Source organism: Corythoichthys intestinalis, chromosome 22, assembly GCF_030265065.1.
Source record: "Corythoichthys intestinalis isolate RoL2023-P3 chromosome 22, ASM3026506v1, whole genome shotgun sequence".
Taxonomy (NCBI): Eukaryota; Metazoa; Chordata; class Actinopteri; order Syngnathiformes; family Syngnathidae; genus Corythoichthys; species Corythoichthys intestinalis.
The window spans coordinates 5,337,051-5,360,638 of record NC_080416.1 but is presented as its reverse complement, the minus strand read 5'-3'; the positions used below and the strand labels follow the sequence as shown (position 1 = coordinate 5,360,638).

The following is a 23,588-nucleotide window of genomic DNA, read 5'->3' as shown; positions in this document are numbered from 1 at the left end:
TGGATTCTACCTCTTTATCCACTACTAGGACTAGCGACTCATTTGGATGAAAGAAAATGGTTTCTTTGAGGACAACGATTCTGGATTGAGATGATCGAACTGGAAGACAAGAAGGTTGGACAGTTACAGCAAAAATCCAGATGACTCACGATGGGGGCAATGTTTTGAACCTCTTCTGGTCAATTTAGCATAATTTGTTAGCATTGCGATGCTAAGAGACACTAAAGAAACAACTCATTTCAAGCTAGTTTGTTACCACCAAACGAGGCAAGGAATTGTTTTGAAGCCAGGCAATTTTTAGGAGGAATTCGCATTAACATCAAAAATTAGCAAGCGGACTCAAGAACCTGGACTAACAGCGATGAGTCCAGTTCCTTCCAGCTATTTTAATTTGCACGTACAGCAATCAAACACTCACTGGAGCGGACAAAGTTTTTTAATTCCCATATCGAACAAGGCTGCGACGATTGCGAAGTTACCCTTTTGGAGGCTCGTCCCATTCAGCTTCATCTGCCGGACGCATCAGCCACACCGCGGACACGAGTCCAGAGAGCCGTCAAGCTAACTTGAAGTGAAACGTGAACCCGACTTGTACTTTGGGACAACTAGCCGCCCTTGAAAGGACAACATATCAGCAAATGTCAAGATTACGTGGGAAAACGCTGAAATGAACACATACGTTAGCATTGACTTAACAACAGCAAGGCAGTTAGCGGCTAACACAAATGTAAATTGACACTCCCATGATTTCTGAGCTTTTACATTCTAGATTTGTAGCACTTTAGTTTGGACTAGAATATCGTTGACATGTACAAGACGGTTGACTGATGACACTTGACTGCTCACCTAGCTAATTGTTAGCTTGCATTTTGTACATTGCTAGCTTCCTTGTGTAGCTTATTTGAAAAATGGAAACCTGCTTCTTTTCCTGTCTATGATAACATGATGTTACTTTCAGGCTGTTATATATACACACACTCAATGTATTCTCAACATGTCAGCATACAAAAAAAATAAATATAAAAGTCCACCTGACTTGACATCTCAAAAAAGAAAAAGACCCAACATTCCTATGTCGAGCTACGAATTGTTTCGGGCGCAAAGCAAAGAGCAACTACATGCGAAATGTTCAGTTCGAAGGCAAACTCCAGCATTTTGTCGTCAATTGAAGCAGATTAATGTAATGCCGGAGCAAATTTTGGCACTTGGCGCAAGAAGGCGTTGTCTGTATTGTTGCCACACAAACTGCTGCAGCACTGTTGAAAATGGTCATTCGGAAAAGTCTTGGAAAGCGCGGTCAGGAAATCAGTCCGCTTCAGTGGATTCTGGGTGCCGATCGATCGTTAGTGGTCGTCCTCTTCAGCTTGACGCCCCGTCGGATGGCCACCAGGAAGTCTTCCACGCCGTCTCCGTGTTCTGTCTCCTCCAGAAGCTCCGGAAGGGGGCGCCGTTCCAGTTCAGAGCCCCGTCCCAGATCCGAGTGAGGAGAAAAGCCTCCCGTAAAGCTCAAGGGGCCGGCAGGGGTCCGAGGGAGGTGGCCGGCACGGTCCGGCACAGTGGGCGTCTTGACCGGGACTATGGGCGGCTTGATGGGTATGGGGCCCAAAGCCGGTCCCCCCGAAGGACGTCGCAGGCTGGCCTTGGAGGACGGAGTCCGGCGGATCGTGGCCACTCCCGGCGGTACAACTGCTGAGGGCCCAGGCGGTGTGCAGGTTGAGGCGGGACGCTTGGACGGGAACGCACGGCGACAGGACTGAGATAGGTCGCCAGGCCGTGGCGCCAAGGGCGACTTGTCGGTGTCGGGATTGAGGCGGTCGCCTTCTTGATTCATGGAGAAGTAGTCGCCATCTGAAGAGATGTAGTTACAGTTCAGTGACTAACTCGTGACCCGGTAGCCCTACCAGGCCACTCACCTTGCGTGGGTCCCGCGTCCTCTGAGCAGCACGGTGTGTTAGTTTGACTGCTGTAGCCGCTTGATCCCTGCAGCGAGTCTCTGCTGGAGCCGTGGAAGTCCAAGTGTAGACTGCGAGCCAGAGCCTTAGCCAGTTCCACGTGGGCCTCCCTGTCCTCCTTCATATTGCAAAAAAAATCACATGTAAGAAGAGACTCAAAGGACATCCAAGCTCATGATGTTGATCTTAGTTCAAAACCTTTGAAGATGTCACAGGGGGGCTTCTTTTTCCACCTTGTAGCACCTCTCCTGGGGAATCAATAGTGTCCTTTCTTTCCTTGCCCCTTCTCAAGGCGCCGATCATGGGCTGATCATAAGGGCCTGGCTTGGCCCAGTCCTGCCAATACAATTCCTGATTGTCAATGCTTGATGTTGAGACCTTAGCATGATGTTTCGCTAAACACATGTGGGAGGTCAAGCCACAAAAAGTCGAATGGAGACAACCACGTCCAAATCTTTTACTCCACATGACCGCCACTACTACCAATTAGTACCCATTGCATTTCCACCTGAGATCAGGGAACTATTGTTTCTGGGCCTTTGGACTTAAAGATCTTCAGACCTAAGGTGCCTGAAGCGGACAGCACCCCCATTGCATTTCCACCCAATAGTTCAGGGAATCTTTGGTTCTGGAACCTTTGGACACAACTACCGTTACCATAATATTTCCACCTAAGACTGTGATGAACCTTTGTTTCTGTGGCCTTTGGACTCTCCAGACTTATGGTCCCTTGAAGTAATTTTTGCATTTTCAGCTAAGTGTACAGCACACCTTTGTTTCTGGACCCTTTGTGTACCAAGATACTTGGACCTAAGCCCATTGCAATTCACTCTAAAACCCTGGAGCCAGGAGTAGCCGTTGCATTTCCCCGTAAAACATTTTAGGTATCTGGGGACTTTGGACTTAAAGATCTCCAAACTATGGGTGTCTGGAACTGACTACACATTGCATTTCCACCGGAGTTCAGGGAACTCTTGTTTCTGGAGCCTTTGGACTGAAAGATCTTAGACCTAAGGTCCCTGAAACTGACAGCACCCATTGCATTTCCACCCAAAAGTTCATGGAACCTTTGGTTCTGGAGCTTTTGGACTCAACGACCGTTCCCATAGCATTTCCACCTATGACTGTGATGAACCTTTGATTCTGTGGCCTTTTGACTCTAGACCAGGGGTCAGCAACCCTGGTACTCGAGTGCCACTATCCAGCTTGTTTTCCTTGTCTCCCTCCTTTAACACACCTGAATCAAATAATCATGATCGTTATCAGGCTCCTGCAGAGCTTGCTGATTAGCTGATCATTTGATTCAGGTGTGTCAAAGGAGGGAGACATGGTAAACAAGCTGGATAGTGGCACTTGAGGACCAGGGTTGCTGACCCCTGCTCTAGACTTATAGTCCCTTGAAGTAACTATTGCATTTCCACCTAAGTTCAGCAAAACCTTTGCTTCTGGATTCTTTGTATACCAAGATCCTCAAACCCAAAGACTTAAAAAACCAATTGCAATTCAGTCTAAAACCCTGGAGCCATAAGTAGCCATTGCATATCCCCCTAAAACGTTTTAGGTATCTGGGGACTTTGGACTTAAGGTCCCTGGAACTGACCATACCTATTTAATTTCCACCTAATACCCTGCAACCAAAAGTAGGACTACTATTTCCACCCTAGGGTTCAGGGAAGCTTTATTTTTGGGGCTTACATACTCAAAGAGCTCCAGATCTAAGGTTCCTGGAACTGAACGTACCCATTGCACATCCATCGCAGACTGCAGAGCACCGTTGTTTCGGTACTCTTTGGATTGCAAGAACCACAGATCTAAAGCTCCTGGAACTGAAAGTTAAAATTGCATTTCCACCTAAAGCTCCCAGTAATGAGAGAAACGCACCCCTAAAATTTCAAAGTGAAAAGGCATTTAAGAGGAACTCGTTGGCTCCATCCAACTTTTCTCGATGACAATGAAGTCAAAAGGACCGCAATTAGAAGAGACAGGAGGGCAACGGAACCTTCCAGGATGGGATTCCACCTGAAGATGAGATCGTGGAGGAGCAGCGGGATGGGAAGTCGGTCAAATGAGAAGGCCAGATGGGAGAGAGCGATGAAGAGGATGATGGGGAGGTCGAACATGAGGAGGGGAAGGAATGTTGCACTCCGCCATACACCCAAGAGACAGCGTGGTGCTCACAACCAGTGGACAACTGAAGGTGAGAACATAGAATGGAATGCAATGTTTTGGAGGCCTGAAGATGTTTCGGTGACTGGCGTGACGCGGATACACCTGCGAGAAGTCAGGAGGCATAGGCGAGGGCGACTTGGACTGCGAGGCGTCCTGCGAGATGAAGCCCGAGTCGTGGGACGACACCGAGGAGAGGCGCGCTGGCGTCTGCGGCGGCAGAGCCGACGAGGACGACGAGGACGTCCTGTAGCGGAAGTGGGAGGTGGGGGAGTGGCAGTGGGAGCCGCTGGAGCGGGAGTCGCTGCTGTTCACGCTGTTCAGGCTGCTGTGGAGCACAAACATATAATGTCATTATCAGATTTTGCCACTAGAGGGCAGCAAAGCTAGTAAAGAATAGAAAAAAAAGGTAGAAGTACTGCATTTACAAAAAATAAAATAAAATGAAAAATATCATTTCTAATTTATTTGTATTTTTTTTTCAAGTATAAATATAAAAAAATCACTAGAAAAAAATGTTTGTTTTTTCTTTTTTCTTTAAAATAGTTTGAAGTAAATAAAATATAAAATGAATACAATTTTTAAATGAATACAACAGCAAATATTCTCTGATCGCACATATAATCAGTGTTTAATTGGCTATAGAAACAATCCTTTGTGTTAACCTCTTGTTTCCACGGAAACCAACCTGCACATGCTGGACTTCCTAGAGACGGTGGTACTGGGAGACGAGGGCGGAGTCTGATAGGACCAGGTGCACTCTGATGCCTTCAGGTCTACAATCACCTGGGAGCAAGAACAAGTTGAAGACCAAGGAGGAACCAGCAGAATTCAGAGTGCTCACACCTGCTCACTGGAGGGGGGCAGCTTATGAGGGTCCATGGTCAACATCTTCAGGTCATCACTCAGCGTCTGAAGGTGACTGATCTCACCAAGCATGGACATTTCCTCTTCCTGACATGAATAAGATCATTAATATGACAAAAATTTTAGGCGGCAAATCAGCTTCAACCTACCACGACAGGCCGCAGCATGGTGACCATGCAGCAGAAGCGACTCCTCTCCTCCACCAAGGCTCGCCTCACCGCCTGCTTCTCGGCCTCCTCCAACAGGAAGTACTTGTCGCTCACTTCCTGTTTGGCGTTGTCCAACTGCGGCTGGATGTCGCCGCGGCCTGGACCAGAAAAAGCAAAGTAATGAAAAAGCATAGGAACTGGAAAAATCTTAGACGTCATTGATTGCCATTGACGGCAATGGCGTCCAGTCCGTAACTTACCAAAAAGATCCGCTGAAGTCGCAGGCAGGCAAACGCATACCACCACAATCGGGTCGGACAAACAAAAAAAATTATTTTGGAATTTCCTGAAACGTGATTGGTCGAGATCTTTTTTCAGACCTTTCTTGGCTTTCTTCTGCAGCTTCAGAGTGTCGGAAGATCTCTTCTTGATCTCCTGACGTGCTTTCTTGTACTCTGCGAAAAAATATGTGCAAGATGAAGGAAGTATGCTCAAACAACGCCACATAGTGAAAACAAGACGTTGTTGCTGTGTAAAAAAAAAAATCGGTAAAAATGCAGCAAAACGTATATTGTAATTAGGGTTGCAGCTATCGATTATTTTAGTAGTCGATTAATCAATGAACTAGTTAGTTCGAATCATCGAGTAATCGATTAAAGAACATAAAAAATTAAAATACCTGAGCTGAGCCTCAAGGCCGTATATAAAAAAACAAAAACAAATGACGATCTAAGTACAACAAAAGAACAATTGGCTAACTTACACAGCAAAAGTCAGCTAACTCAAATGCTATAAAATGCTAACTTTTTTTTTTTTTTTACAATGCCCTTAATAAATGATTCAGACACATATTCCCACAAAAAAAAAAACAGCTAAGTATACCAAAAACTAAATAACGAATGCATTAAAAAATCATTAGCTCGAGCAAAAACTTAGCTTATGTTGGTCTTAACAGGGAGCAGCTGGATTCAGCAATGTGAAACGAGGCAGACTAGAGGGCATTATATCCACCCAAATCAATAAAACTAAATGCAAACACTTTCAAAACAAACCATGACAACGCCATTTGAATTAAATTAATACCCGAAGCAGAAAAATTGAATTCGAATCTTTTACACCAGGGGTGCTAATAATTGTGACACACATTATTTGATTTGATGATTTGATTTTTCTCTTTTTTTCCATTAAGGTCCCATATTATTTGAATAAAAAATATATATATATTAGAAGCTAATTATGGAGGACACTGTAAATACATTTTGTGTGTGTGTGTGTGTTTATGTACAGCATGTACCTTTGGCATGGTCCTTGTCCAAAGTGTTGGCGACTCTCTTCCACTCCTCCATCTGCTCCTGGAGGGGGTTGATCAGGCAATCCACAAACAACCTGCTCACGCACCATATGTTAACTCACTGGCTCCCAGTTTAAACGAATTGGACATCTAACACCGTCAACGGCTTTGAGATGCACACAAAATACGTACGTGGAGAACTGTCTGAGTTTAGCCTCGATGCTGCGGTGCCTCATGCACATCCTGGTGAGAGCTGAGCCAATGTCCCTCGTCGCCCCTAGCAACAGCATCCAAACTTTCTCACATTTGCAGCACGTGCACTTTTGCCAACATATCAAAAAATATCCGATATAAATAAATACATTAAAATTAGGGGTGTCAAACGGTTAAAATTTTTAATCGAGTTAATTACAGCTTAAAAATTAATTAATCGCAATTAATCACAATTCAAACCATCTATAAAATATGCCATATTTTTCTGTAAATTATTGTTGGAATGGAAAGATGAGACACAAGATGGATATATCAATCAAAAATTTAAAAAATTCAATCGTAGAAAAAAAGATTTGAATGTGAAAAAATATTTGAGACTCAGAAATTTGCATTTGAACACTTTATTTTTCATTCAAACTGTTTTCTTTGATTGAAGCAATCCTTTTTGTGTTTGAGCCATATAGACCCTACTCACGTGACGTCACAGCCACGCCCCCGTGCCATGTTGTCCGGATACTAGTCATGTTAATGCATTAGCGCTTCGTAAATTCCTCCTATTATGGCGTGTTTTTCTGCTCGTTAACATTAATAATCAAAATGGTGAAGTCGTGTGTGGCGGTCGGTTGCAAAAACAGAGAAGATAGACGGAGAGACTTGAATTTTTACCGTATTCCGAGAGACCCCGAAGAGGAGACCGAGATTGACTGCTGCAATTCGACGAGAAAACTGGGCTCCAAACGACTACCACAGATTATGTAGTAGTCATTTTATATCTGGTAAGATGCATTTAATATATATTTAGAGGGTTTTGGGCTGACAACCACAATTAAGATCATTGCTAGGCTAATCGCCGACAACATACACGTATGTATGTAGTGAGTGCTATCGCTAAACCATATAAACATTAAAAGCCCTAGCTCAATTGACAAATGATATGAAATACATTAGACTTGACAGTGGATGTTAGCAAGAACAAAAGATTTTGAATTGAAAATTTCGTAACTCACCTTCCGAGCACAAGATTCCTGCCGAATTTTCGTGTACGAGGACCTGTTTCACCCAACCAGCAACGTAGCATTTATAAGCCTCCAAGCTCTTAAAGTTTTTCAAACTTTCGTGAGAATAGGCTGATTTTGTGTGGACAAGATAGTTGTAAATATCAGGAAATCAGATGTCAGGCGAAGCCAGCGGGTCGAAAAACATCGATTTAGGCATCAAATACGGATCTGGCGAATGGATAAACTGAAGCTTTTCCACGTAACGCCTTTTATGCAACGGATCCAATGAGTTTACAGCGTCAGATAACACCGGGGCTTCCATGAATTGCTCTATAACTTGCTCGACTAATTGAAAACAATGAGAATAGGTCTGAAAAAGAGGTACAGTATGGCGGCCGGAAACAGCGACACGCCCATTTTGTGACGTAGGTGAGTAGGGTCTATAAGGGGTAGGACATTTGTGTCTAAATCATTCAATCGCAATAAAAGTTGCTTTAATCAAAAAACTATTTTTAATCAAAGAAAAAAATCTTTTGCAAAAATATTTTTTGGAAAATATATTTTTTTATTTGAAATATTTTTTTTATGTGTCAAAATGATTCAATCGAAAAAAAGTGCCTTCAAAACTTTTTCCACTTCAAAAAAAAAGTGTGTTGAAAACTTTTTACACTTTGAAAAAAAAAAAGTTTAAAACTTTTTGCTTTTCAAAAAAAGTGACACTTCAATAAAAAAATATATATTTCAAATAAAAAAATATATTTTCAAAAAAATATATATTTTTGCAAATGATTTTTTCTTTGATTAAAAATAGTTTTTCGATTAAAGCAACTTTTATTGCGATTGAATGATTTAGACATAAATGTCCTACCGCTAATATGGCTAAAACACAAAAAGGTTTGCTTCAAAGAAAACAGTTTGAATGAAAAATAAAGTGTTCGAATGTGAATTTCTGAGTCTCAAATATTTTTTCACATTCAAACCTTTTTTTCTACGATTGATTTTTAAAAATTTTTGATTGAAGTGATTTTTCTTTTGAATATATATATATACAGTGCTGCTCGAAAGTTTGTGAACCCCACAGCGATGGTCAGATTTTTTGTAAAAAAAACTAAAATAACCTTATTAAATGTTAAGTTATACCCAAATCCACAATACTGACATTCCAAATAATGGACTGAAACAAAAGAAATAGTTATATTGTCATTCTTTATTTAACAAAAGTGGTTGATTTAAGAAAAACTCAGATATCATGTGTGCAAAAGTATGTGAACCCCTTCAGTTAATAGGATATTGCGCCTCCTTTTGCAGAGATTACCTCAACCAAACGGTTTCTGTAGTGACTAATCAGCCTCTCACATCTACTTTGGGGGATTTTTGCCCATTCTTCCTTGCAGAACGCAGTCAGTTGAGAGAGGTTTGATGGGCGTCTGGCATGAACTGCTCGCTTCAGGTCCCGCCACAGCATTTCAATGGGATTTAGGTCAGGACTTTGACTGGGCCAGTCCAGAACACGAATCTTCTTCTTTTTCAGCCATTCCTTGGTTGTATTGCTGGAATGCTTTGGATCATTATCATGTTGCATGATCCACCTTCTGCCAAGCTTTAACTTCAAAACAGATGGCGTCAGGTTATGTTCTAGGATTTGACAATATTCCTCAGAATTCATGATTCCCTGGACTATGTGGAGTTGTCCAGGTCCTGAGGATGAAAAGCAAGCCCAGATCTTGACATTCCCACCTCCATGCTTCACTGTTGGGAGAAGGTTCTTTTGGTGGTATGCAGTGTTGACTTTTCGCCAGACATGGCGGTTTTGGTTGTGACCAAACAGTTCAATTTTGCACCTACATCAGTTGATGAAAACTCTTTTTAATTTAGTCTCGACAACACAACTGTTAAAAAAACAAAAAAAAAAAACTACTGAATTGATTGATTAGGAAATCAGGTTGAAATAATAGAAAATTCCAAAATGTTGAGGGGGTTCACAAACTTTTGAGCAGCACTGTATTTTGTTTGAAGCAACTTATTTTATGACACAAATGTTTGAGCCAAAATGTGGTCCAAACGCAAAATTACATGACTTCAATCAAAAATGGTGTTTCCAAAAAAAAAAAAACTCGACTTTAATCCAAAAAAAAAAAAATTTCAATCAAAGAAAAATAGTTTTCAAATATATTTTTTTGAGTTTCAAATTTATTTTTGCATTCAAACACATTTGTTTTTCTATTGAAGTGACGTTTTCTTTTATTGAAAATATATATTTTGATTGAAGCAACTTTTTATTTGATTGAAGCAACTTTTTTTTTTGATTGAATAATAAAGACACAAATCTACCCCCATAGACGTCCTGGCAAGATACTCATATTGGGTTTATAGAAGTAAATTTGTGCCATAAGAGTTAGAATTTGATTTATAACACTGAATCTTTCTTTTTAAATTTTTTTTAAAACACTGAATCTTTTTTCCGCGTCAAAATTTATGCTAAAAAAAATTATTTGGCATAAACTCAGTCCCCAAAAAAATTGTATTGCAAAAAATTTTGCCACAAAAAAAAAAAAATCTTGTTAGGGGTTAGCTCAGTGGTAATATCGCTGACTTTGGTGCGGGAGGTTGAGGGTTCAAATCCAGGTGATATCCAGGTGGGTTCTTCATGCTATATATGTGATCGGGGAGTTGCCCCACAACCCAGAGGTTGTGGGTTAGATTCTCCACCCTGATGAACTCGCCTAAGTATCCTTGAGCAAGATACCGAACCCTGCATTGCTCCTGGTGCTGTGTCACCAGTAGGTAGATGGCAATGTATCGCTTTTAACATAATATAACACCATTTATACAATCACAAAAACGTCACAAATATTTTGTTCATTCACCGCCACCTTTCCACTTCGAATAGATTGGACATCTGGCGCCGTCAAAAAAGGAATCAATGCGAAGCCTGTTATTTGCAACTTGTTGGTTAGGAGTGAGGGCGCGGCCATGATGCCGCTACATGCTGCTGCTGCATTGCACCACTGACACTTCCCCCCCGTCCCCCCTCTCTCCCCCTCCTTCCCTTCCTCCCTCTCCTTAGTTTTCACTCAAACTGACACTTTTTTTGGTTATTGAGGTCGTAAATGTGAGTAATCCTCCTACCTCGGCTGCCGGTCGCCATGTCGGCCACCTTCTGGAAGGCGTCCAAGAACGCCGCCACTGCCACCACCGTGCTCCTGACAAACCCACATGCAAAAAACAAAAGCAAGAAAGTGTTTCCTCTGGTATTTTTGGTGAAAGTAAGCCATTTTCTCCTGCCGATGACAAAAGAATGGAAAAAGCTAGAAACAAACTTTTTAATCCAGGTAACCTTAGCACAGTGGCGATTGCTCTAAGATTGCAAGGGAAGCTCAGTTTCCCCCAAAATGTCAAAAAATAAGTGATCAAATGTATACTGCTGTGCGTACATCCGCTTTTCATTCATTTGCAAGTGCGTCCCCAGAGTTAAGAGTTCAGTGTTTAACTACAGCGAAACGAGACAAGTCATTGGCTAAATGCTGCGATTATCTCGCCCATCGGAGACGCCATGTGACTAAAAACAACGACTAAAGAAAAATGGAGCATTTATTAGTGTTTTTTAATGTATTTATTTATTGTACTGCTTGTGTTTCGAGACCTGACTTCTGGCGCTCTAGTTTCTTTCCCTACCGAGCAACTGGTGCCACTGAGCTCCGCCACAGTCACAAAGCACTCACACTTTGCGCTACATCTCATTGAAAGACTAGCATCAGCCACTGCTTTAGCACAGATGCCATCACATTTTGTCATGAGTCAAAACATTACCTGAGCTGCGACTGGAGTTTGCTGGCTTTGTTGACAAAGTCCTCCCACACGGGATAACTTCCCTAGCAAAGAAGAAAAGCAAGATCAGGACATGAAGTGCTTCTCTTAACACCAAATTCTTGCAAAAACAACTGGCCAACTCTGGGATTAGGCGAGCTAGGCAGTTGCCAATGGCGCCATCTAGTGGAGGGGCCACCAAATTGTGCAAGGAGAAAAAAAATACCTTGAAAAAAAAAATTCTCACACTGCACTTCCAGAACGTTTTCTAACATATCAAGGGGGAGGATTTGGCATCATTTCACCGTGTTAGTGGCTAGGCGAAATGGGATTTCAATGCACGTCGCGGGACCATTATTTACTCGTTCCAGATTAACAAAGAGTGACGGGAGTACACCTTTTCAGTTGTGAAAATACAAAATATCAAATAAATATGTATGTATAGTCATTTTTTGAGGGTGGGTTGCAACTTGTTAAACTTTAGCCTAAAGCACCTAGTCACTCAGGGCCGGCCCTAACAAAGGTAGACGTCCAATGATTGCAAGTTGTCCAGGCCTTGAGGCGACAAAACAGCCCCAAATCATGATGCTCCATCCACCATACTTGACGGTGGGGATGAGGTGTTGTGCTGTTCCATTTTTCCTCCGCACATGACGTTGTGTGTTACTCCCAAACAATTCAACTTTGGTTTCATCCGCCCACTAAATATTTTGCCAAAACTTCTGTAGAGTGTCCAAGTGCCATTTTGCGAACATTAAACGTGCAACAATGTTTTTTTTTTTTTTTTTTTGACATCAGTAGCTTCCTCCGTAGAGTCCTCCCATGAACACCATTCCTGGCCATAGTTTTACATATAGTTGATGTGTGCACAGAGTTACTGGAATGTGCTAGTGATTTCTGTAAGTCTTTAGCAAACAATCTAGGGTTCTTTTTTTACCTCTCTGAGTATTCTGCGCTGAACTATTGGCGTCATCTTTGGTGGACGGCCACTCTTTGGGAGAGAAGCCACAGTGCCAAACTCTCTCCATATGTAGACAACTTCTCTGACTGTCGATTGATGAACATCCAGACTTTTGGAGATGGTTTTGTGGTTTTCTAGATTTTTGACATAATTCTTAAGAAACGGAGACAATGAACCGAGGTCAACATTCAGGGAGGCCTGGCTACTCGGTTTGAACACCATGACTTCAGACTTGCTGTCATTCAAACTTAAAAAATTACATGAGAGCCACGACTTTATATCGTTGAGGCATTCAATAAGTTGACAGAAAGTGCCATTTTGCGCCAATGGAAAATAGATCTGACAGTCATCAGCATACAAATGAAATAAAACACCATGTTTTCTAAAAACAGAACCAAGAGGCAATAAATAAAGCGAAAACAAAAGAGGGCCGAGAACAGATCCCTGGGGAACCCCATGTGGAAGTGATGCCTTTTTGGACATGAAATTGCCCATTTTCACACAAAAACTCCGTTCATTTAGGTATGACTTAAACCATTCAAGAGCAACACCTTGAATACCCACACTGTGTTCAAGACGAGAAATTAAAATCTCATGGTCTACGGTATCAAATGCTGCAGATAAATCTAAAAGAACTAAAACAACAAAGTCTGTTGCCAGAAGTAATTCTTGCAGAAGGTTCACTTACTTATTTTTCCTCCTTCTGTTACTGTTTGCATGCTATCCTCATTAAAATAAGAAAACCTTTAAATGTAAGTGGTTTTAGTTCAAGCAGACACTGTTTTCACATCTGTGTGATTTTGACAAAGAGCAGATCACATTTGATGGTGATTTTATGCAGAAATGTGAAAAATTCCAAGAGGATCAGATACTTATACCACTGTATATGATACAATAATATAAAAAAATGGGAAATATTATTAGTAATATTGTCTTATTAACTCATTTCTAATTTTAACATTTCCTGCCAAGGAGTTAACTCTGCCATTGACAACGATAGACGTTCAATCACGTGGCATCCAGACCAGCCTTCTGGTGTGAATTGAAATGAGTTTATAACTAGTAGACATCCAATCCATTTGAAGTGGGGAAGCCATCCCTCCCACTTCAAAGAGATTGGATGTCTATCACCATCAATGGCAGATGATACGTTAACAAGATGGCTTCCCTCAAAACTAATCAAGATGAAAGCATTCTAGTGCACGTCCTGATTGATTTATTGACAAATAGCTCAATATTCTGGCCATTCTTGCGTCATTTCAACACTTTTGTGGAAAAATGCCGCTCGCATTTCTAATATTTACCTCGCAAAACTGCAAAAATGAAAGAATCATGTTGTCAAAATGAATCCCACCTGAATTTAAACTGCACAAAAACCTTCCCTCCTCAGTCTCTCCAGCTGCGCTGAGCTGCACGGCCGACCGTCGCCATGGCAACACTGCAGCGCGGCGAGGGGGAAAGACCGGCGGGGAGGCCGTTTTTCTACGTTTTTGCTCATCCAGCTTTCCGCCATCGTCATTACGTGTGCGTGAATTCTCCCTTAAAGGATGCTCAGTTGTCTTTGTGTGGCGGAGCAAGGAGGGAGGGCAGCCAACATGACATAAATTGTCGCCGTGGCAACAGCAGCGGTCTGAAGGACCTTGTGGAATCCATCACGGCGGTTTTCCAATTTTTTTTCTCGCTCGCATTTGTAAAGAGTTTGCGCCGCACGTCTCAAAATCGGAGATAAATTATGGGGATGAAACACCCGAATCAATCGGGTCGTGTTTTTCCATGTCGCCGGGTAGAATTATACTACAAACTCATGGATCTCACCTTCTTTTGTTGGCATCAATGCTAGCTTGAATATGACAATGAATATTGAACAGCTGAATTAAAACGGTGAGTCTTGGTGATGAAACACCCGAACCAATCAGGTTATGCCTTTCCATGTTGCCGGGTAGAATTACAGTAGGACTCCAACCACCTCTTGTTGGCATCCTCGCTAGCTTGAATATGGCAATGTTTGAATATTAAATAGCTATATTAAAATATGGATATAAATAGGAATAGAATTAAAGTTGTCCAATAACATACCTGTGAAGTTGTAAGGTTTCAGCGTAATTTGTACAAGTGAGCACTGATTTTTAAATGTGTATGGCGTCCGTTAAAAATCTGTACGTTTTTCGTGCATTACGTTTTTTTCTATGTTTGGATTTTGTCACCGTTTCGACAACGAGACAATGTGCGTTACTATGCGTTACTGCGTTGGTTGAATGACGCGAGAAAAGTCAGGAGACACGAAGAGGGAAGAGCAGGAGTGGGAAGAGTGTTGTGACGATGTTGCAAACGCGATGCTAGGCTAGGTGGCTCCAATATTTCCTGACTGTAGCAGACAACTTACAATCTACGCCCAGTTGATGCTATAGTAGATATCACATGCATATAGAACAGGGGTGGGCAAACTATTCCACAAAGGCCCGCTGTGGGTGCGGGTTTTTGCTGCAACCCATCAAAAGGACACCTTTTCACCAATCTGGTGTGTTATAAGTGCAATCAGTTGATTGCAGTCAGGTGCTTCTTGTTTCCATTGAAACCTCATTGGTTAAAAGCTCTGTGCTGGATCAGTTGGAACAAAGACCAGGACCCACTGCGGCCCTCGAGGACCGGTTTGCCCACACCTGATATAGAACCACATGCGAAATGACATACATGGCGAGAATAGTAAACAGCCGCCATCTTAAAGCAGTAGACTTCTCAGAAAGGCTCTGTTGTAGTGAACCTTCCGAGCGAACCTAAGTAACTTTTTATCTTAAATACTCCCAAATCGGCAAAATCTTGACTTGAATATATCTTTACACGATGAAACGGTTTTAAAACTTTCACATGTCAAAAGTAGACAGAAGGGAACTAATGCAAAAACGGGAGCAATTTTAACAACTGTAACAGTTGATTCACAACATTAAATGACCTCCAAACATAGCAAAGGTTACTATGTTTTGTTTTGGGTTTTTTTTTAAATGGGGGGAAAAAAAAACATGAAAGGTAATACCAGTTACTTTGCCAAGTAACTACCCTAATTTTCGCAGTATAAGGCGCACCTGACTATAAGTCGCCCTCCACCAAATTTGGCAGGAAAACGTCATTTGTTCATAGATAAGCCGCACTGGACTATAAGCCGCAGCTGTCCTGTAGTATGTATGTATGTATGTATGTATGCATGTATGTCATTAAGTATGTATTATGGGATATTTACACGAAAACGATATTAACCAGTAATACTTTATTTGACATCAGCGTCATACCAATTACTTTGAACTAGAGATGTCACGTCATTTTCAAAGTATTGGAATCGGCAAAAAAATATTGGACATGCCTTTTTTAAATATATATATATATATTCTTTAATTAAATCATTTTCTAATTGTATTTAACATTACAGACATAATATGTTACACTCATCCAGAGTCTAATTTAGACTTAAGGTAGGGTTATCAAATCTATCCCGATAACGGCGGTAATTAATTTTTTAAAAAATGTATCACGTTTAAATATTTAACGCAATTAATGCATGCGCTGCACGACCCACTCACGCATTGTCGCGCTCATTCTGTAATGGCGCCGTTTTACCAATATAGAAAGCTTGAAGGCAGCGTAAAATGAGTAGAGTGAATTTTTACAGCCTTTGGAGCCTTTTTTGATTGACTAAAGCCTCAAATCCCTCTCCCTACGATTAGAAATAACGTGGGAAGCAATGTGGAGAAGCAAGGTAGTAATTGATCTTTTTCTTAACACCCTATGTTCTTTCCCAACGCAGAGAAGATATATCAATTGGTAGCACTACGCACAGTCATGGTTGCACTTCCTATCGTGCATTTGGGCATGGCTACAGTATCATTTACTGAAAGCTCAACAAATACACTACATGGTAATATTTAGTCACAATATACAAAGTCACATTTATCCTTTAAGAATTACAAGTCTTTCTATCCGTGGATCCCTCTCTCAGAAAGAATGTTAATAATGTAAATGCCATCTTGAGGATTTATTGTCGTAATAAACAAATACAGTACTTATGTACTGTATGTTGAATGTATATATTCGTCCGAGTTTTATTCATTTTTTTCTTAATGCAATCCCAAAATGTATATGATCGGGCAAAATTATCGGGAATGATTGGAATTGAATCGGGAGCAAAAAAAAAAGCAATCGAATCGGGAATTATCGGGATCAGCAGATACTCAAACTAAAACGATCAGGAGCAAAAAAACATGATCGGAACAACCCTAATTTTAATCTTTTTGAGGGGGCATGTGTGTTAAATGCATCAAATATTTTAACGTGATTAATTTAAAAAATTAATTAACGCCCGTTAATGCGATAATTTTGACAGCCCTACTATCAATACAAAAACTCCAACACACACTGCAGGTAAAATAGAACGCTGTCTTTGTAGTAGCCTAGTAGTGGTCCGTCAACCATCCAGCATGCGTGTGCTGCCGTTGTGCACACCTTGTATGGAGAAAAAAAAATTTGGACGGAAACGGCCGTTTTTGGATGCCAAAAACAAATTACGATCCTCAGCACCCCTTGCTGTGAGTAACTTCCAACGCCCCTGTGAGCGGTAGCAGCCGTTTTGGACGGAGCGGCAAGTCTTGAGTGAATTTTCGCAGATTGGCAGGGACTAAAATAGAAACTTGTTTTATGTTGTTCAACAACGCATCCAATAGTAGCGGGGCATCCGTACTGATATCTGTGCTGTTTCGGCGGATGGTTTACACAAATCACAGCTGAGGAAACCTTGTTTAAATTCTATAACTTGTGCTAACATTTATCTTTTAAGAACTACAAGTCTTTCTATCCATGCATCGCTTTAACAGAATGTAAATAATGTTAATGCCATCTTGTTGATTTATTGTTATTATCAACAAATACAGTATTTATGTGCAGTATGTTGAATGTATATATCCGTCTTGTGTCTTATCTTTCCATTCCAACACTAATTTACAGAAAAATATGACATATTTTATAGATGGTTTGAATTGCGATTAATTAATTTTTAAACTGGGATTAACTCGATTAAAAATTTTAATCGTTTGACATCGCTAATTGATAGATAATCAATTTATAATCAAACTGTCGCCTCTAAATCTTACTCGAATCGTTAGGTGCCCAAGGATTCCCACCCATAATATATACTATTATAATTTTTATATTATTATAAGGAACCCTGACTGACACCAGTACTTAATTGATGGCAGTAAATGTCAAATTTAAGTTTTCATCGGTGCCGATTCGGGTGGCCAGCCTATCTTTTAGGGTGGCAGTTGCCCCCCATGCCACCCTAGTGGATCTGCTCCTGACTATAGTGACCACTGTCCCTGAAAGGGTGAAAAAAAATCTTGAATTCAGCATGATTTGATGCACAGGAGGGCGTGGCAAATTCCTCAAAACCTCCAGCTGCTTCTACCTATGTGCTATGACGTCACCAGGCATTTCCATTATTGGGATGATTATGATGATTACCTTCAAGTCCGCTATGACGTTCTGGAAGAGTCCCCCCAGCGCGCTGCACTCTCTCTCCATGCTGTCCATTTTAAGTGTCCATCAACAATAAAATTTCAAAAATAGCTAATATGGATGATGATTTAAAATAAAAATTAAAAAAACAGAACGATGAAGGAGTCCCAAAACGCGCGTACTGTCTCCGTGCAAGGTCTCTTTGTGTGTTTCTCTCCCCGGCTGACGGAGCTCCGAAGGCGGCCAGTCTAGTGGACGCCCAGCGGGGATGGAGGCGGCGTCTCCGCGGGGAGGAGCAGGCGCGCGCCGGGGGAGCGAGCGTGGACGACCGCCGCTGTCTTTTTCGTCATCTTTTCGCACAAGGAGACGGAGCAACGTGGGCGCGCCTGACAGGGGAGACGTGATCGCGCCGCAGATAGACCACGCCCTCCAATAGAGCTTTTCCAAAATAGGGAGGGGCCAACAACTCCCCCAGAAACAACGCCGCACGCTGTACTATGACGTACATTATCCAATATACAACCACATATACAGTGGCGCCGCCTCCAGAATTTTTTTCATAGGGGTGGCCAGATGGGGGCTACTTAAAATCTTGGGGTGGCCAAAACTAAAAGCCATAATTTCAGGTTTTCATTATATTATTGCAGTAAAAAGGTCAGGGGAAAACTGTCAGAAAGACTTAAGGACACGGTTACTGATATAATTTGGTGTATTGTGTAACATTTGATGTTACTAATGATTTAATGTGCATAGTCCATAGCTGTCCAGTCAACATTTTGAGTTCCACAACAATTGTTTTATTGTGTTATGTATATATTGGGCATAATGTGTACATTTAACTAGGGCTGTCAAACGATTAAAATTTTTAATCGAGTTAATCACAGCCTGAAAATGGATTAATCGTAATCAATCGCAATTCAGACCATCGCTAAAGTACGCCATATTTTTCTGTAAATTATTGTTGAAATGGAAAGATAAGACAAGACGGATATATACATTCAACATACTGTACATAAGTACTGTATTTGTTTATTATAGCAATAAATCCACAAGATGGCATTAACTTTGTTAACATTCTTTCTGTGAAAGCGATCCACAAATAGAAAGACTTGTAATTCTTAAAGGATAAATGTGAGTTTGTATATTGTGACTAAATATTGCCATCTAGTGGATTTGTTGCGCTTTAAGTAAATGATACTGTAGCGACTTAACTGTTCTGCTCAAATACATGTTGGGAAGTGGTGCAACCATGACTGTGTGTTGTGGCTGCAAATGCTATTTCTTCTCTGTGTTGGGTACACTACAGGGTGTTAAGAAAAAGATCAACTCCTGACATTCTTCCCCACGTCGTTTCCCACAATATTTATAGCTGCTGTGGGCGCGATGACAAAGCTTTTGCCAATTAAAAGCACGGCTCCAATGAATGCTTGTATCTACTCCACTCTGCCTCTTATCTCTATATATAAATAAAACAGCGCCATTGTAGGCTGTTTGTGGCAATGCGTAAATGAGTCATACCGCGAATGCATTAATTGCGATAAATATTTTTAAAAATTAATTAGCGCCCGTTAACATGATAACTTTGACAGTCCTACATTAAAAAAAAACAAAATAAATGCATTCATTTAGGAAGAAATGCATAACTGATGCTACAACAATCTAATGATATACTGGCAAGCAGGGTGGCCAGTGGGGTGGCCAACCAATTTATAGGGGTGGCCGTGGCCACCCCTGGCCACCCCCTAGTGGCGCCACAGCTTGGTTGCCGACGTAAAATGAAATATTATCTAGCGTTGGCATGCCATTTCAAAGAGGTTTAGACGAAGATTTTTTGGGACATCAAAAAAAAAAAAAAAAAAAGGTTTTTTTTTTTTCAGTGATCCACATGCTCAAGTACATCTATACTGCGTCGTCTCAAATTCCAAACTTCCCGGAGTACATGAGTGTCGGTTATGTTGACGGCGTTCAGATTACCCACTACGACAGCAAGAGCGGGAAATATAGACTTAAACAGGACTGGATGAACAAAATCACAGCCGAGGATCCACACTACAGGGAGAGACAGACACAGATCAGTATTGGGGCAGAGCAGGTCTCCAAAGTTGACATTGAAATTGCTAAAGAGCGCTTCAACCAAACTGGAGGTTTGTCGCCGTCCAACTTTGGAGCATTTCAAGACATTTCATGCGCCGGTCGCCTTTTTCAGCAGACGTTGGTTTATCTCTGGGCACGCCGTCACGTGCCTTTCTCTCAGGTGTTCACATGTACCAGCGGATGCTTGGCTGTGAATGGGACGATGAGACCGGCGAGGTGGACGGTTGGGAACACTATGCTTGCGACGGAGAAGACTTTATATCGTTTGATTTGAAGGGACTGAGGTGGATCGCGGTCAAGCCGCAAGCTGTCGTCACCAAAAACAAGTGGGACCAATTTGATCTTCAATACCGGAAGCATTACATCACTGAGATTTGCCCTTCTTACTTGAAGAAATACGTGAGTTTTGGGAGGGACTTCCTCATGAGAACAGGTATAATCTTAGCACACCACCTCCCCCTGCAAGAAAATGACTGCCACAACAGCCTGTTCTCCTTTCCCCTCTCACACATTCTCCATTTCTTTCCATCTTTTGTCCTCTCTCACATTCTTTCATCTCCACACACATTTTCCATATTTCATCCTCTCTGTCTTCTGTCTCACCATTTCTCTTTGAAATATTGCCGTCCTTTCTCCTAAAATATTCTCTCCCTATTTTGTCTATCACACTCTCATACATTCCCTATTATTTTTCTCACACATAATTTCCTTGTAATAATATTTTCTCCCTTTCCTGTCCTGTCACACATGATCTCTGGATTTCATTCTTTCATCTTTTATCTCCCATATTTTCTTCATTCTTGGCCCTTTCACATCACGTAATCACTGTTTTCCTCCCACACTTTTTTGACATTTCACTCATTCTTTCTCCTCTCAATATTCTCATCATCCTCTGTTGTACTTTCTCACGCGTGTGTCAGAGCTTCCGCGGATCTCCCTGCTGCAGAAGACGTCGCGGTCGCCGGTGACCTGCCACGCCACGGGTTTCTACCCCAGAGAGGCCGCCCTGTTTTGGAAGAAGGACGGCGAGGAGCTTTTTGTGGGCGTGGAAATGGGCGAGACCCTCCCCAACCACGACGGGACCTTCCAGACCACCGCCGACCTCAAAGCGGTGGACGCCGACACCAAGTACGAGTGCGTCTTCCAGCTGGCCGGCGTCCCGGAGGACGTCGTCGTCCCTCTGGATCCCGCCAACGTCCTGAGCAACGAGCGCATACGAGGTGAGCGATAGGATTTAAATCGGGTAAAAAAGAACAGGTTTTTAAAATGGGTTTCTTTATTTCTAAGTATTAACTTATTGGTGGTCATTAGATTGAATGTCTATTGCCGTCAATAGCAGTGAAGCATAATCACTCATTTCATTTTTGTCATGTCACATGCACTTTAAGCATCTTACTCAATGATATTTTCATCATTTGCTTTGCGAAAACAAAAACTGGACAGCGGATCGCAAGTTTGGACACCCCTGTTTTATCACTTGACTTTTGTTGCTTTGTGAAGCGGAAGAACAGAGGAAGACGGCGGTGGCCATTGCCGTCCCGTTGACGCTCCTGGCTCTGGTCGTCGCGATCGTCGTCGTTGTCGTCAAATGCAGAAAAGGTGAGGGACGTTTGCTCCGTCGGCAACTTTTTCGCCTTTGGTGTCTGCAACTTTAATCGTCTATTTTGTTTGCAGCCGAATACGATCCAGCTTGTAAGTAAAAAGTTTTCCTTGGAGTTAAACAAAGCCAAAAGTGGAGGTTTGATGTCCACTAAATGTTTGGATCGCCTTCCGGCAGCCGTCCACGCCGATTCTGAGCCCGCTTCCGCCGAGAGCGCTCCCAAGACTGCCGCTTCTCCGCCGAGAACCCTCTAGCCGAGCTCGCTCCCGAGTGAGATGTCGTCCCACGGTGAGTTGAACCCACTCGGTATCTTCTTCTTTCAAAATGAATCCAATATATGCTGTGTTCTTCCACCTGCAGATGTTGCAAGATAAGCGCCTGCCTATGTGGAAGCGTTTTCTCATCATCTTGGATGTGAAAAGATGTGTTGTTCATTTGTCCCATGAGGACCTTTTTGCAGTCTTTGGTGTATTTTAGGAGATTTTCCTTTTCTTCTTTGTATCCGTTGACTTTGGTTGAAGTCTGTCATAATGTACAATTTCTTCTTGCTTGATATCAAGCAGTTAAACAGCAACAGGACACTTTTTGCCTCTTTTTCCCTAAAGCACAGGTCCCCAACTTTTTTTGCACCACGTACTGGTGTCATTTGGGCCTTTTTTTCACGGACCGGTTTTCTGTCAAATTTTCCACCCTTATAAAATTTTGCTTCCTAAGCTTTTGTGGCGGTGAAAAAAGCCCTCTTTTATGTTCAGTCGGACTCTCAATGTTATCCAAGTGCTAAAAAACTATTTACATCATAAACATGCATGTGCAACACGAAAATGGTCAAAATTAATGCATAACGACACGGCGAAGTCGTTAAGTGAGAGAGCTGCGTGCAGTTGTTGTGTGCAGCTAACATGGCAAACGTAAGTTAATATTCCTTTCTTTAAAGAAAGTTTGTAGTGTGTACCTTAAGTTGGAATCGCTGCATTCGCTGTCATTTTTAACGTTACGCGCATGCCAAATTTGTCAGAACACCGGCAATGTGCGGCAGAAAAATACAGCAAATATAAAATAACATTTGTTTTTAGCCCCGTCATTTTAAGTGCAGTGAAAATACAACTCATCCGCTGAATCAGCGGGAGGCCTGAGGTTGTTTCGCTGAGACGAGATGGTCCCGAGATGGGAGAGTGAGAGAAGCCCGCTTCACAAAGCTACAATGTTGGAAATTGCAGCAAAGTTTTCAGTGCTCTCCTGGCGATGTCAGGATATTCCGAAATGACTTTAATCCAGAACCTCGGTCGAGTTGTTGTCTCAAACGTACGTTTAAGTTCATCGTGATTTGCGATCTCTAAAAGCTGATATTCCTGTTGCACCGACATGCTCGAATCACTCAGTTTATTCACATACGGGTCACGAATCCACTCTTTCGCAGCTCGTGGGTCTTTGGTGATTTGGAAGTAGCATGATTTTGTTTTCTTCGAGGTTGTAGGCTCATTTTCTGGCTCGTCAGGTTCCCTTTTCCCTGTAAAAAATCTGTCCAAAGATGTCTGTTTTTCACTCATTCAAGTGTGGGGGCTCATTATTTCCGGGAACAAATGTGATGGGCGACGTCATACGTTATTATCGAAGCCAAGCGCATATACGTAGATATACAAAACAAGATGTACTGCTAACAGTCCAATCCATGCATTTCTATGACGACCTCCTATCTTGTAGTTGTATATCAAGAGTCAACAGGGATATTGGTGTGTTAAGCGGCACAAGCCAAAGTCAATCGGCCAAACAGCAGTCGTTATATAAATAATAAATAAATAATAATAATATAATAATAAATAAATAATAATATAAATAATAGACGGTCTTTGAAGGCCGTAGAAACCGCTGATCTCCCTCAAGATGCGAAAGGACTGCGAAGACAAGACAGCAGTTTTGCACAATTCAGCGTGACTTTCCCGATTCAATTCAAGCCATTTTTTTTGCCCACACAAATGTCATTTTGAGTAAAA

At 41.8% G+C, this 23,588-nt stretch overlaps 2 protein-coding genes across 2 annotated transcripts; one reads left to right on the top strand and one right to left on the bottom strand.

Moving 5' to 3' along the window:
• Positions 1-419: 419 nt before the first annotated feature.
• LOC130910561 (protein MTSS 1-like) lies at positions 420-18,298 on the bottom strand. Its single transcript, XM_057827976.1, is given in 15 exon segments — positions 420-1,848; positions 1,914-2,070; positions 2,151-2,288; positions 3,952-4,223; positions 4,226-4,446; positions 4,807-4,904; positions 4,965-5,072; positions 5,135-5,292; positions 5,395-5,406; positions 5,515-5,589; positions 6,429-6,520; positions 6,618-6,702; positions 10,766-10,839; positions 11,447-11,508; positions 17,910-18,298. Coding segments are annotated over 15 exon segments (2,154 nt in total). The 5' UTR covers positions 17,979-18,298; the 3' UTR covers positions 420-1,315.
• A 1,403-nt stretch (positions 18,299-19,701) lies between these two features.
• On the top strand, positions 19,702-20,417 carry LOC130910960 (H-2 class I histocompatibility antigen, D-D alpha chain-like). The gene has a single exon (XM_057828632.1). It carries the CDS (start codon positions 19,702-19,704, stop codon positions 20,269-20,271), a length of 570 nt encoding a protein of 189 aa, XP_057684615.1. The 3' UTR covers positions 20,272-20,417.
• Positions 20,418-23,588: the final 3,171 nt, after the last annotated feature.

Excerpts from the sequence above, each read along its gene's own strand:
- LOC130910960 (XM_057828632.1), top strand. The coding sequence starts at position 19,702 with ATGCCATTTCAAAGAGGTTTAGACGAAGATTTTTTGGGACATCAAAAA.